Consider the following 14,849-nt stretch of genomic DNA (forward strand, 5'->3'; position numbering starts at 1 on the left):
CAGAGCTGTAACCGAGTACAATGTAGATCCCTAACATCAGAGCTGTAACCGAGTACAGTGTAGATCCCTAACATCAGAGCTGTAACCGAGTACAATGTAGATCTCTAACATCAGAGCTGTAACCGAGTACAGTGTAGATCCCTAACATCAGAGCTGTAACAGAGTACAGTGTAGATCCCTAACATCAGAGCTGTAACCGAGTACAATGTAGATCTCTAACATCAGAGCTGTAACCGAGTACAGTGTAGATCCCTAACATCAGAGCTGTAACCGAGTACAATGTAGATCTCTAACATCAGAGCTATAACCGAGTACAATGTAGATCCCTAACATCAGAGCTGTAACCGAGTACAGTGTAGATCCCTAACATCAGAGCTGTAACCGAGTATAATGTAGATCCCTAACATCAGAGCTGTAACCGAGTACAATGTAGATCTCTAACATCAGAGCTGTAACCGAGTACAATGTAGATCTCTAACATCAGAGTACAATGTAGATCTCTAACATCAGAGCTGTAACCGAGTACAATGTAGATCTCTAACATCAGAGCTGTAACCGAGTACAGTGTAGATCCCTAACATCAGAGCTGTAACCGACTACAGTGTAGATCCCTAACATCAGAGCTGTAACCGACTACAGTGTAGATCTCTAACATCAGAGCTGTAACCGAGTACAATGTAGATCTCTAACATCAGAGCTGTAACCGAGTACAATGTAGATCCCTAACATCAGAGCTGTAACCGAGTACAATGTAGATCTCTAACATCAGAGCTGTAACCGAGTACAATGTAGATCTCTAACATCAGAGCTGTAACCGAGTACAATGTAGATCCCTAACATCAGAGCTGTAACCGAGTACAATGTAGATCCCTAACATCAGAGCTGTAACCGAGTACAGTGTAGATCCCTAACATCAGAGCTGTAACCGAGTACAATGTAGATCTCTAACATCAGAGCTGTAACCGAATACAATGTAGATCTCTAGCATCAGAGCTGTAACCGAGTACAATGTATATCCCTAACATCAGAGCTGTAACCGAGTACAATGTAGATCCCTAACATCAGAGCTGTAACCGAGTACAGTGTAGATCTCTAACATCAGAGCTGTAACCGAGTACAGTGTAGATCTCTAACATCAGAGCTGTAACCGAGTACAGTGTAGATCTCTAACATCAGAGCTGTAACCGAGTACAATGTAGATCCCTAACATCAGAGCTGTAACCGAGTACAATGTAGATCCCTAACATCAGAGCTGTAACCGAGTACAGTGTAGATCCCTAACATCAGAGCTGTAACCGAGTACAATGTAGATCTCTAACATCAGAGCTGTAACCGAGTACAATGTAGATCTCTAGCATCAGAGCTGTAACCGAGTACAATGTATATCCCTAACATCAGAGCTGTAACCGAGTACAATGTAGATCCCTAACATCAGAGCTGTAACCGAGTACAGTGTAGATCTCTAACATCAGAGCTGTAACCGAGTACAGTGTAGATCCCTAACATCAGAGCTGTAACCGAGTACAATGTAGATCCCTAACATCAGAGCTGTAACCGAGTACAATGTAGATCTCTAACATCAGAGCTGTATTAACCGAGTACAATGTAGATCTCTAACATCAGATCTGTAACCGAGTACAGTGTAGATCTCTAACATCAGAGCTGTAACCGAGTACAATGTAGATCTCTAACATCAGAGCTGTAACCGAGTACAATGTAGATCTCTAACATCAGATCTGTAACCGAGTACAGTGTAGATCTCTAACATCAGAGCTGTAACCGAGTACAGTGTAGATCTCTAACATCAGAGCTGTAACCGAGTACAATGTAGATCTCTAACATCAGAGCTGTAACCGAGTACAATGTAGATCTCTAACATCAGAGCTGTAACCGAGTACAGTGTAGATCCCTAACATCAGAGCTGTAACCGAGTACAATGTAGATCCCTAACATCAGAGCTGTAACCGAGTACAATGTAGATCTCTAACATCAGAGCTGTAACCGAGTACAGTGTAGATCTCTAACATCAGAGCTGTAACCGAGTACAATGTAGATCCCTGACATCAGAGCTGTAACCGAGTACAATGTAGATCCCTAACATCAGAGCTGTAACCGAGTACAATGTAGATCCCTAACATCAGAGCTGTAACCGAGTACAGTGTAGATCTCTAACATCAGAGCTGTAACCGAGTACAGTGTAGATCTCTAACATCAGAGCTGTAACCGAGTACAATGTAGATCCCTAACATCAGAGCTGTAACCGAGTACAATGTAGATCCCTAACATCAGAGCTGTAACCGAGTACAGTGTAGATCTCTAACATCAGAGCTGTAACCGAGTACAGTGTAGATCCCTGACATCAGAGCTGTAACCGAGTACAATGTAGATCCCTAACATCAGAGCTGTAACCGAGTACAGTGTAGATCCCTGACATCAGAGCTGTAACCGAGTACAATGTAGATCCCTAACATCAGAGCTGTAACCGAGTACAATGTAGATCCCTAACATCAGAGCTGTAACCGAGTACAATGTAGATCTCTAACATCAGAGCTGTAACCGAGTACAATGTAGATCTCTAACATCAGAGCTGTAACAGAGTACAATGTAGATCTCTAACATCAGAGCTGTAACCGAGTACAGTGTAGATCTCTAACATCAGAGCTGTAACCGAGTACAATGTAGATCTCTAACATCAGAGCTGTAACCGAGTACAATGTAGATCTCTAACATCAGAGCTGTAACAGAGTACAATGTAGATCTCTAACATCAGAGCTGTAACCGAGTACAGTGTAGATCTCTAACATCAGAGCTGTAACCGAGTACAGTGTAGATCTCTAACATCAGAGCTGTAACCGAGTACAGTGTAGATCTCTAACATCAGAGCTGTATTAACCGAGTACAGTGTAGATCTCTAACATCAGAGCTGTAACCGAGTACAATGTAGATCTCTAACATCAGAGCTGTAACAGAGTACAATGTAGATCTCTAACATCAGAGCTGTAACCGAGTACAGTGTAGATCTCTAACATCAGAGCTGTAACCGAGTACAATGTAGATCTCTAACATCAGAGCTGTAACCGAGTACAGTGTAGATCTCTAACATCAGAGCTGTAACCGAGTACAGTGTAGATCTCTAACATCAGAGCTGTAACCGAGTACAATGTAGATCTCTAACACCAGAGCTGTAACCGAGTACAATGTAGATCCCTAACATCAGAGCTGTAACCGAGTACAATGTAGATCTCTAACATCAGAGCTGTGACTCCGTCTCTTTGAAGTCTGAGTATATGTTTTATTGGATGTCATTTGTTAACATAACTCAAAATTAACATTAATGTTCGACCTGGCATATTTCACAAAACAGGTTTTCAGAGAATAGAAATTGATAGAGATGTTTTGGGTTCACACTCGTGATGTAAAATGACTGTGGTTATTTCACAATTTATAGGTAATAAAAGATATAATTTCAACAAAAATCCTAGGATGAGAACAGTGGAACTGATGCCCCGGAACAATGACTTTGGTGCTGTTATAGTGTGAAGGAGTGTTGGAATGTAGGGGGTAGTCAGACGACAGTGACACAGGAGAGGGTATTTCACAATTCCATTCAAAATTTCACTCTCCCGAGAAATCTTATTGTAACATCTTACCTGTAAGACAAACCTAATTAAACGATCTGTTGTCCATTAGTCCGATTCACCTAATTAGTGAACGGAACTATGAATTCCAAGGTAAAATTATTTAAGATGTTTATCCAAATCGTTGATCAGCAGACAGATTTATAGCTAATCAATTAAACAAGTATATTGAAATTTGTCCGAATATGTCACAGATTATTTTAAAGCTCAGCCGTAAAACCTGTCGAAGAAAAGAAATGTAAAATTAATATATCATAACGGTTTATATATTCACGGACATCTATATCATAACAATTTATCCTTGTTTAAAATATGTATTGATGTGTGTAACACTGTCCAAGTGCCCAGTCTAGATTGGGTTATTGGTGGCATGTGTCCAGTCTAATAGCGGGTAGTTTGTGTATAAGGTAGACTATCGTAAGCGTCACGGTTGGGTTGGTAGTCGATCCGGACCGGTGCCGATCCCACAATTTACAGGTACAGACAGCTCACAGCTCGTTAAAGGGCCCGGTGTATATAGGCGACGTTCGGCCTACCTGGAATCATTAGACAGAAAACCTTACGACCGGTAGCACGTCCTCTAGAGCTACAGACAGGTGTTACTACACGGATAGCCGTGCTACGGCCACTGATCCTTCCAGTACCCAACTGTTTGGATATTTCTTAACATCTGTTTTACATTTTTCTGCACAAAAGTGAATATTATTTGTGACTAAAACAAGTGATTTTGAATTATTTCTGTAAAAATGTCTTTCATATTTGGACGGCATAAGGAAAGGGACGCTGGGAAAACCCACAAATTTTACGTGGAATTTCTGGGATGGATAGAGTGTCCGGCTCTACGAGGGAGAAAATACACAGATCCTGTTGTGAACGATCTGAGGAGAAAGCAGAGAAAATGGAGGAACGCTCCCAAATTAACGCTACAGGTGAGCAAAAAAGAAATGAAAATTTCACAAGATATGGAAGAAAAGAAGCGCAAAATCAAAACTGTTAAATTTCCAAATATTCCATCGCGAGATATAACTTATGTTACCCAGGCAACTGACCCCAGTACCGGGAGGCTGGATGATATTGTGGCTTGTATCTACCTCGGCTTCGTGCCGCGCACACAGAAATACGTACACGTACATGTGTACAGGTTTGACACTCCAGAAACGGCTACAAACTTTGTCAGAATCATGCACCATATCATCAGCGCTTACACTGACCGGGTACGACAGATAGAAATGGACCTGGCATCACGTGGTTGGATCGACGATACACGATTGAACCGGTCGGACGGAATGAGTGACCCGCACACCTCCGACTCGGCCCCCGACTCCGGGGCCAGCACATACAGCGGTGATGATGATACCCTACCCTCGGACGAGATCGAACCTGATCTCCAGAGTCTCAAGGATGTTATGGCTTTCGATTCCGTTACTGACGAACTAAAACAGAGACTGAACCTGGCACCCACCAAGAAGTCCGCTGGGCCAATCTTACTCCCACCAAAGGATTACGACACCATTAGCAGAAGACAAGGAAACCTTGATAAGGTGGATCTACGGAAGTCGTTAAACATCAACATTGTAGGACAGGTGGCCAAACCTCGCCACAGAAATGGCTCGGACGAGAGTGGCGTCGACCTCAACTCGCCTTCTGATGATTCTGATGACGGTAAGGCCATGGAGCCGGAATCCCCGAGTGAGGAAACAAACTCCTCACCGCCTTTAAGTGCTCGAGACATGGTGTACCCTCCACGCAATTCAAATGGACTTAATGATTCTTTCCAACGACAAACGCCAAACAGACAGCAGTCTTTTAATTCTGCGTACAGTGGTAATAGTTATCGGAGTGGTTCCTCAAATAACTCTAACGGCCTGGGAGACTCCATGAACACCTCGGATACTGGTCTGAGGGTGTATAAAGGTACCACAGATATTCCAGCAGCCGACTACGACCAGGAACCCGTTATAATGAGGCGGGAAAACCAGTGGAGAAGCACGGACATTGGACGTTCCGTGGCATTCGCTCAGGACTTCCAAGGGAGGAGGAGGATAACGTCCCCTCCCATGACTCTTCATGAGGAGGATGGACCCATGTATGCTATTGTGAACAAACAGAGGCCAAGGTCAACGCGTGACCCTCATTTCCATGAAGGATATTCCCCAAGGCCGGGCGATTTCCGTGTCCGGCGGACGGTTTCCATGTATAACAAATAGAACACTTTTATAAAATAGTGACAACTGTTGCCAAAGATCTTCTCTGAAATCCTGAATGTGTCTGGTTATTTCGACAGGAGGAAGGACTCTAATGTTGTTGACAGAACACTATACGTATTTTCGTGTTTCGATTAGAGATTATCCAAGATTTGGTGATGACAACGCGAAAGTGGTCCGGGACATATTGGAGCAATATATATAAACCAAAATTTCCACGTGTGACTTTCGATTCCCCTCTCATGTGATATCACAATGGAGAGGGGTGCCGAAGTGGATATAGTAAAACATTTCCTTACGTTGTTCCGACAAAGAGGAATATATACTCTACAAGGATGACGTAACTGTGGTAGTTCCGTCATTGTGTGGTGGTGAGCTGACGCTGTTGGACTGAACTGTTCTCTGACACTCAGCTGTATCAAGCTGTAATATGGTAATTAAAATTAATCCTAAATCAAAATACGTCATTCTCGATACAAAATGATTATTGGTAACACGTCCATACGTTCAACTGATACACATTTTGTTCTCATAATATTTATTAAATGTGTACACGTTAATAACATGTACTGTGACGGGCGACCTTTCCTCATCTCCAGTGGTACATACACTAAGACACTGGGTTTGATACAGCTGAACCAAAGAACAATGAGGACATTGGGATAGTATACAGCTCAGCCACTGGAACTGTGTTCAGGCACCATTTATCATTTATACTCAGATATTATCCGTTAGTAATCCATATATACTGTGTGTGAGTTGGTCATTGTTTGGATATTGATGGTCAGTTTATTCTAGTGAGGGTGGTCAGTGTTTGAACTGGTGGTCAGATTATGGACAGTAGTCAGTACATGTCCAGGTAAACCAAAAGATAACAGACTTGTTTTCTGTAAAACATCAAATGTATCTTACAGCATCGAGACAAATTTGTCTCATTTGTTGGACTAAATACATAACAATAGGACATTGTGTATTATATTAATTTCGGAGTAATTAAGTTATGTCAAATTAAGCAACACTCACGTGCTATTGTCTCCCGGGCAACATTCTTACAATTTCGTGCATTGTTATGCCAGATAGGAGTACATTTTGAGTAATTGACATTGAAAGTGTCAGTTAGCCAGTGTCCGGCCGGATTCCTAACTGACCGGTAGAATTAACGCGACTTAGGTACTAATTCTTGTACAATGGTCAGTTTAACGGAGCCGTTCCCGGCCCAGTTATTAGGCTAGGTTTTATACGACTAACAGGCGATGTATATATCCCCGAATATAGTCGTCTTAAATCCTTTTATCATACTTCTCAGACACAATTTCCTCAATTTTGCCTAATTTACAAACTTTTTCAAATGTTTTTGCAAATCAGAAGTATTTTTGTGTTTCTATTGATATATATTTTTTTTATATTTATACCTTATTGTTGTATTTAAGGAAATATTTCACAAGTATACACATTTTGGGTGTTGTGTAGGTGAGTGTAACTTTGGGATGAGTAAGGCCCGTGTTACATTACCACTAGGTTACGAGATAGATCCACGTGTCTTCGTGTCCCACGGCCTCGGGATTTCGATACAGACATTAACACTGTTTTGGAACACCGCCAAAAATTAAAAGAATGTTGTATTAAAAAAAGTTTTAAAGTTTTAAATTCACAACCAAACAAATATATGTAATAGAGAGTTTTCGTTTTGATCGTTAGACAGTTTAAATTGGCCCGGGAATGACTGATATAAATGGGTGTTTTGGTAACAGTGTGTCGGTATTGTCCCTGGCGACTACTGAGTATCTGTTGTGATCAAAACATTAAGAGACAATACCTACCCAAACAAGTAGGTCCGCCTCTATTGGTTATATAACCTGCTATCTCGGTTATCTACACACAATAACTTGTACCTATTTAACAATACAGATTGTTCTAGTTAGTTCTTATTGTATAGCGATTGTAGTTTACCATCAAAGGCATGGTCCGATTTTGTTTTTCGGTTAAATACGAATTTTCAAAAAACCGACGTGGGTTTGAGTCACGCGCTAGTGAATTTCAAAAGGTCCCACCTGCTATATCAGCTGACGGTAGGAATCGTAACACCTGTATTGTAAAATCAATTAACACGTGGACAGACTCTAATAAAATTCCCAAATATTAGGTCACATCTCACGCTCGCTACCAAAATATTCTAAAAACAAAAATAAAATTTCATATAATGAGTTTATATGTTCGATTTGAGAATGTTTTCTGTGAAACTATTCAGAACATCTGAGTTAAGTGATCAGCCCGTTTACCTGTGTCCCGGAGACATCTTGTGATCTAAGTGGCGCTGAAAAATGACAGATGACGATAGACTTCAGTGATACTTTTAATGTCAAAACTGCCCTGGAACAAAACAGCCGTCGCAGTACGGAGATGGATAGTATGTTAATAGACTGGCCCGGTTTGTGTGATGATATCAAACACTGTACCCCATAACGTTCACATGTAGTGACGTGTCATTTGATGACTTTTTGATATTTTTAAACAAATATAATTATTTAATTTTCGACCTACTTTCAACTTCTGAAAGTATTCCTCGTAACTCAAACGACCTGTACCACGAAGCGCCTACAGGAGGCTGTGTAGACGTGTATGGATGTTACTCATATTAAAGTATCATATATTTGTTGAGAAAGCGTTAAATGTATGTAAATATACATATAAAATGAACTAATTTATGAGTTTAATAACTTAGATATCTATCCATCAGCTTCACGATGACTTATCGCATTATCTATATCGCCGTTTATTAAACTATAATGATTACCAAGTCGACGAAATCTGTACATGATTTTGTTTGTATTACACGTAACAATTATCCTATCTCGGTACAACATCATGAGTCTTATTTATGTTTCCATTTCCAAGCGTGTGAGTGATCCAAGTGACGGAGTAGAGAGAGAAAGTCACTTTGTGACGAGAGTATGAACGAGATTTGTTATTGTTATACAGTTTGGAGCGTGAATGATGACTTTCAGGGCAAACAATACTTGTTATACTTGTTTTTCGAATAAATTTATATTTTATATATTACAATGATCTTTGTTTCTTTAAGATTCGATTTCAGCTGTCACATCTTCATTCAGGAACGCGACCAGCGGCTTGTTAATGAGGGGTTAAAGACGGCAGATAGCGCTATATGATGCTGGTCACAATAAAGTAATGGCATCATTTTACATTGAGTGACCATGTCGTAAATGATGACGTCATCAATTTTGTCGCACATTTTAAGGAGTATTGTAGATGGCGCGGTTGAAAACTTTCATTGAAGCATTGAACTGCATTCTTTTGGAAATTATTGGCTAATGAATGCCAACTGGACAAAGGCAAATTCAACATAAAGCGCTAGCGCACGCGCTTCGTGTTGAATTTGCCCTTGTCCAGTTGGAATTCATCAGTCAATAACTTCCAAAAGAATGCAGTTCAATGCTTATATTTACATTTGACAACGATTTTTAAAGACTCTATCGAAGAATTTTGCTTTTACGATAAATGAACAAATTATTATAATCAAAGACGGAACAGCCTTTTCAACAGCCATCTTTCGTTATTGCCGATGTTACAATTATGACGTCACTCTAACAATGACGTCATGATAAAGATTTGGAAGTTATGGACTCGTAACCTTCAAGCGAGTTTGGTAAAGTTATATAGTGGGACTGCAGTGTAAATGTAAATATAGAAACATACACTTGCTTGCAAGTATGTGAGTCAAATAATCAGACACGGGTTTGTTCCGCGAACTAGAATATTTCAAGCCTCGTGTAAGAGTCTGGCTGATCTCGTGCTGACTGGCAAACTCGGGTTGAGATATCCATGTCCCCGGGACAGACCCATGTCTATTCATATTTAACATAAGATTGTTTGTTTGTTGTGATTCCCGATGTAGCCAATGCCATTTGGACACGATCGATGTCCACGGACAATGGGACCACCAACGGACGTTTTTATTGTAATATCATACTGAAACTAATGTCCTACCCTGGGCACCCCACCCGGTCACATTATACTGACAACCTTACCGTCACACTGAAATGTCCTACCCTGGACACGGTAGTATGACACCCCACCCGGTCACATTATACAGACAACCTTACCGTCACACATTGAAATGTCCTACCCTGGACACGGTAACATGACATCCCACCCGGTCACATTATACTGACAACCTTACCGTCACACTGAAATGTCCTACCCTGGACACGGTAGTATGACACCCCGCCCGGTCACATTATACAGACAACCTTACCGTCACACTGAAAAGTCCTACCCTGGTCACGGTAGTATGACACCCCACCCGGTCCTATTATACTGACAACCTTACCGTCACACTGAAATGTCCTACCCTGGACACGGTAGTATGACACCCCACCCGGTCACATTATACAGACAACCTTACCGTCACACTGAAATGTCCCCTGGCACCACCACCTCCGTCACATTATACTGACAACCTTACCGTCACACTGAATGTCTACCCTGGACCCGGTAGTATGACACCCCACCCGGTCACATTATACTGACAACCTTACCGTCACACTGAAATGTCCTACCCTGGACACGGTAGTATGACACCCCACCCGGTCACATTATACTGACAACCTTACCGTCACACTGAAATGTCCTACCCTGGACACGGTAGTATGACACCCCACCCGGTCACATTATACTGACAACCTTACCGTCACACTGAAATGTCCTACCCTGGACACGGTAGTATGACACCCCACCCGGTCACATTATACTGACAACCTTACCGTCACACTGAAATGTCCTACCCTGGACACGGTAGTATGACACCCCACCCGGTCACATTATACTGACAACTTACCGTCACACTGAAATACCTGGGTGACACCCACCCGGTACATTATACTGACTCAACCTTACCGTCCACAACTGAAATGTCCTACCTGGACACGGTAGTATGACACCCCACCCGGTCACATTATACTGACAACCTTACCGTCACACTGAAATGTCCTACCCTGGACACGATAACATGACATCCCACCCGGTCACATTATACTGACAACCTTACCGTCACACCGAAATGTCCTATCTTGGACACGGTAGTATGACACCCCACCCGGTCACATTATACTGACAACCTTACCGTCACACTGAAATGTCCTACCCTGCACACGGTAGTATGACACCCCACCCGGTCACATTATACTGACAACCTTACCGTAACACTGAAATGTCCTACCCTGGATACGGTAGTATGACACCCCACCCGGTCACATTATACTGACAACCTTACCGTCACACTGAAATGTCCTACCCTGGATACGGTAGTATGACACCCCACCCGGTCACATTATACTGACAACCTTACCGTAACACTGAAATGTCCTACCCTGGATACGGTAGTATGACACCCCACCCGGTCACATTATACTGACAACCTTACCGTCACACTGAAATGTCCTACCCTGGATACGGTAGTATGACACCCCACCCGGTCACATTATACTGACAACCTTACCGTCACACTGAAATGTCCTACCCTGGACACGGTAGTATGACACCCCACCCGGTCACATTATACTGACAACCTTACCGTCACACACTGAAATGTCCTACCCTGGACACGGTAGTATGACACCCCACCCGGTCACATTATACTGACAACCTTACCGTCACACTGAAATGTCCTACCCTGGACACGTGACACCCACCCGGTCACATTATACTGACAACCTCACCGTCACACATTGAAATGTCCTACCCTGGATACGGTAGTATGACACCCCACCCGGTCACATTATACTGACAACCTTACCGTCACACATTGAAATGTCCTACCCTGGACACGGTAACATGACATCCCACCCGGTCACATTATACTGACAACCTTACCGTCACACATTGAAATGTCCTACCCTGGACACGGTAGTATGACATCCCACCCGGTCACATTATACTGACAACCTTACAGTCACACATTGAAATGTCCTACCCTGGACACGGTAGTATGACATCCCACCCGGTCACATTATACTGACAACCTTACCGTCATACTGAAATGTCCTACCCTGGACACGGTAGTATGACATCCCACCCGGTCACATTATACAGACAACCTCACCGTCACACATTGAAATGTCCTACCCTGGACACGGTAGTATGACATCCCACCCGGTCACATTATACTGACAACCTTACCGTCATACTGAAATGTCCTACCCTGGACACGGTAGTATGACATCCCACCCGGTCACATTATACTGACAACCTTACCGTCACACTGAAATGTCCTACCCTGGACACGATAACATGACATCCCACCCGGTCACATTATACTGACAACCCTACCGTCACATTGAAATGTCCTACCCTGGACACGATAACATGACACCCCACCCGGTCACATTATACTGACAACCTTACCGTCACACACTGAATGTCCTACCCTGGACACGGTAACATCTTCTGCATATTACCGTCACATAGGGATTGAACTGTGTTTATTGCAAACTGTGAACGCAATGGGTTTCAGACATTCGCAATAAAAACACCGTTAAATCACTATATTTACATCAAACAATTCGTTGAAATATTGTACGAAGAAAATAAAAGTGAGATGGGTTCCGACGTTGCTAACTACGGAAATTGTGGTTGCTATGATAAGACAACAGTATTGTTTACAAAACTAAAAGAAAACACATCATTTTTGTTTAATACCTTTAACGTTTTCAAATAATTAATATATTTACAATCCACAATTTCTGTCTCACATTAACTATGGTTGTAAACACAGCATGCATTCACAAAGATTTTGGAGTTGTATTGGTGTGATTGTTGTGGGTTTAGAGTTGTGTTGGTGTGATTGTTGTGGGTTAGGAGTTGTGTTGGTGTGTTTGTTGTGGGTTTGGAGTTGTGTTGGTGTGTTTGTTGTGGGTTTGGAGTTGTGTTGGTGTGTTTGTTGTGGGTTTGGAGTTGTGTTGGTGTGTTTGTTGTGGGTTTGGAGTTGTGTTGGTGTGTTTGTTGTGGGTTGGAGTTGTGTTGGTGTGTTTGTTGTGGGTTTGGAGTTGTGTTGGTGTGTTTGTTGTGGGTTAGGAGTTGTGTTGGTGTGTTTGTTGTGGGGTTGGAGTTTTTTGGTGTGTTTGTTGTGGGTTTGGAGTTGTGTTGGTGTGTTTGTTGTGGGTTTGGAGTTGTGTTGGTGTGTTTGTTGTTGGTTTGGAGTTGTGTTGGTGTGTTTGTTGTGGGATTGGAGTTGTGTTGGTGTGTTTGTTGTGGCTTTGGAGTTGTGTTGGTGTGTTTATTGTGTGTTTAGAGTTATCTTTGTGAAGTTTTGACGGGGAAATCGTTTAATTAGGAAGATAATGTATGTGTAAATATCCTATGCAACCAGTCTACCGAAATGGTTTGCGAGTACTGACACATTAAGAATGCAGAGAGCGAATAAGATATATATAATTATGCACACCTGACGATTCTGTGATGCGGGTATCTCCAGGGTTGAATTCTCAAACACAAAAGACCAGTGAATTCCATTGACTTATCGCTGATCTTACATTAGGCGAGGCCACTAGACCGTGTTATGAAGTATGCACACAATTAAATATCTAAGTTATAGATGTTTATACATGTAATATTCCCCGACTTCCGACTATAGCCATGTCTAGTTCCTTACAAACCGATTCAGGACGGTAACACTGGTATTCTCTACACCGGATTCTGGCGTTACTGTAAAACCGGTATTCTCTACACCGGATTCTGGCTTTACTGTAAAACCGGTATTCTCTACACCGGATTCTGGCGTTACTGTAAAACCGGTATTCTCTACACCGGATTCTGGCGTTACTTTAAAACCGGTATTCTCTACACCGGATTCTGGCGTTACTGTAAAACCGGTATTCTCTACACCGGATTCTGGCGTTACTGTAAAACCGGTATTCTCTACACCGGATTCTGGCGTTACTGTAAAACCGGTATTCTCTACACCGGATTCTGGCTTTACTGTAAAACCGGTATTCTCTACACCGGATTCTGGCTTTACTGTAAAACCGGTATTCTCTACACCGGATTCTGGCGTTACTGTAAAACCGGTATTCTCTACACCGGATTCTGGCTTTACTGTAAAACCGGTATTCTCTACACCGGATTCTGGCTTTACTGTAAAACCGGTATTCTCTACACCGGATTCTGGCGTTACTGTAAAACCGGTATTCTCTACACCGGATTCTGGCGTTACTGTAAAACCGGTATTCTCTACACCGGACTCTGGCGTTACTGTAAAACCGGTATTCTCTACACCGGATTCTGGCTTTACTGCGAAACCGGTATTCTCTACACCGGATTCTGGCTTTACTGTAAAACCGGTGTTCTCTACACCGGATTCTGGCGTTACTGTAAACCCGGTATTCTCTACACCGGATTCTGGCGTTACTGTAAAACCGGTATTCTCTACACCGGATTCTGGCTTTACTGTAAAACCGGTATTCTCTACACCGGATTCTGGCGTTACTGTAAAACCGGTATTCTCTACACCGGATTCTGGCTTTACTGTAAAACCGGTATTCTCTACACCGGATTCTGGCGTTACTGTAAAACCGGTATTCTCTACACCGGATTCTGGATTTACTGTTAAACCGGTATTCTCTACACCGGATTCTGGCTTTACTGTAAAACCGGTATTCTCTACACCGGATTCTGTACCCAGATGCAGTAAGCAGTGCACCATTTTCAAAAACACATTTGTAAGCCGTTTTACATTTGTTTTACCAATCGACTAGAGCTCCTTTATTGAATGTGAAGAATTTGCATATAAAGCATTAATTTACAATTGTAATCTATTATAAGTGTGCCTTCTGCTCAATACTTACTCCTTATAATTATGACAATAGATATGTTTAAGAGTATTAAAACTCTACACATATTTCCATTTGATTTGGCATCATTTAGATTTACCAGTATGGGGTAGATAGCTAGGCTTAATCTTAGCGGAATCTCGACTGTAATTCCCTGACCT

General features: G+C 42.2%; 2 protein-coding genes across 2 annotated transcripts; one reads left to right on the forward strand and one right to left on the reverse strand.

Annotated features, from left to right (window-relative positions):
- Nucleotides 1-4,170: 4,170 nt before the first annotated feature.
- LOC117333632 lies at nucleotides 4,171-8,902 on the forward strand. The gene has a single exon (XM_033893030.1). The coding sequence runs from the start codon at nucleotides 4,385-4,387 to the stop codon at nucleotides 5,843-5,845; it is 1,461 nt and encodes a 486-aa protein (XP_033748921.1). The 5' UTR covers nucleotides 4,171-4,384; the 3' UTR covers nucleotides 5,846-8,902.
- A 4,597-nt stretch (nucleotides 8,903-13,499) lies between these two features.
- LOC117332355 (uncharacterized PPE family protein PPE16-like) lies at nucleotides 13,500-14,561 on the reverse strand. The gene has a single exon (XM_033891240.1). The coding sequence runs from the start codon at nucleotides 14,559-14,561 to the stop codon at nucleotides 13,500-13,502; it is 1,062 nt and encodes a 353-aa protein (XP_033747131.1).
- Between the last annotated feature and the right edge of the window lie 288 nt (nucleotides 14,562-14,849).

This window comes from Pecten maximus, chromosome 8 (genome assembly GCF_902652985.1).
Source record: "Pecten maximus chromosome 8, xPecMax1.1, whole genome shotgun sequence".
NCBI classification, from domain to species: Eukaryota; Metazoa; Mollusca; class Bivalvia; order Pectinida; family Pectinidae; genus Pecten; species Pecten maximus.

Coding starts and splice junctions, on each gene's coding strand:
- LOC117333632 (XM_033893030.1), top strand. CDS start 4,385: ATGTCTTTCATATTTGGACGGCATAAGGAAAGGGACGCTGGGAAAACC.
- LOC117332355 (XM_033891240.1), bottom strand. CDS start 14,561: ATGGTGCACTGCTTACTGCATCTGGGTACAGAATCCGGTGTAGAGAAT.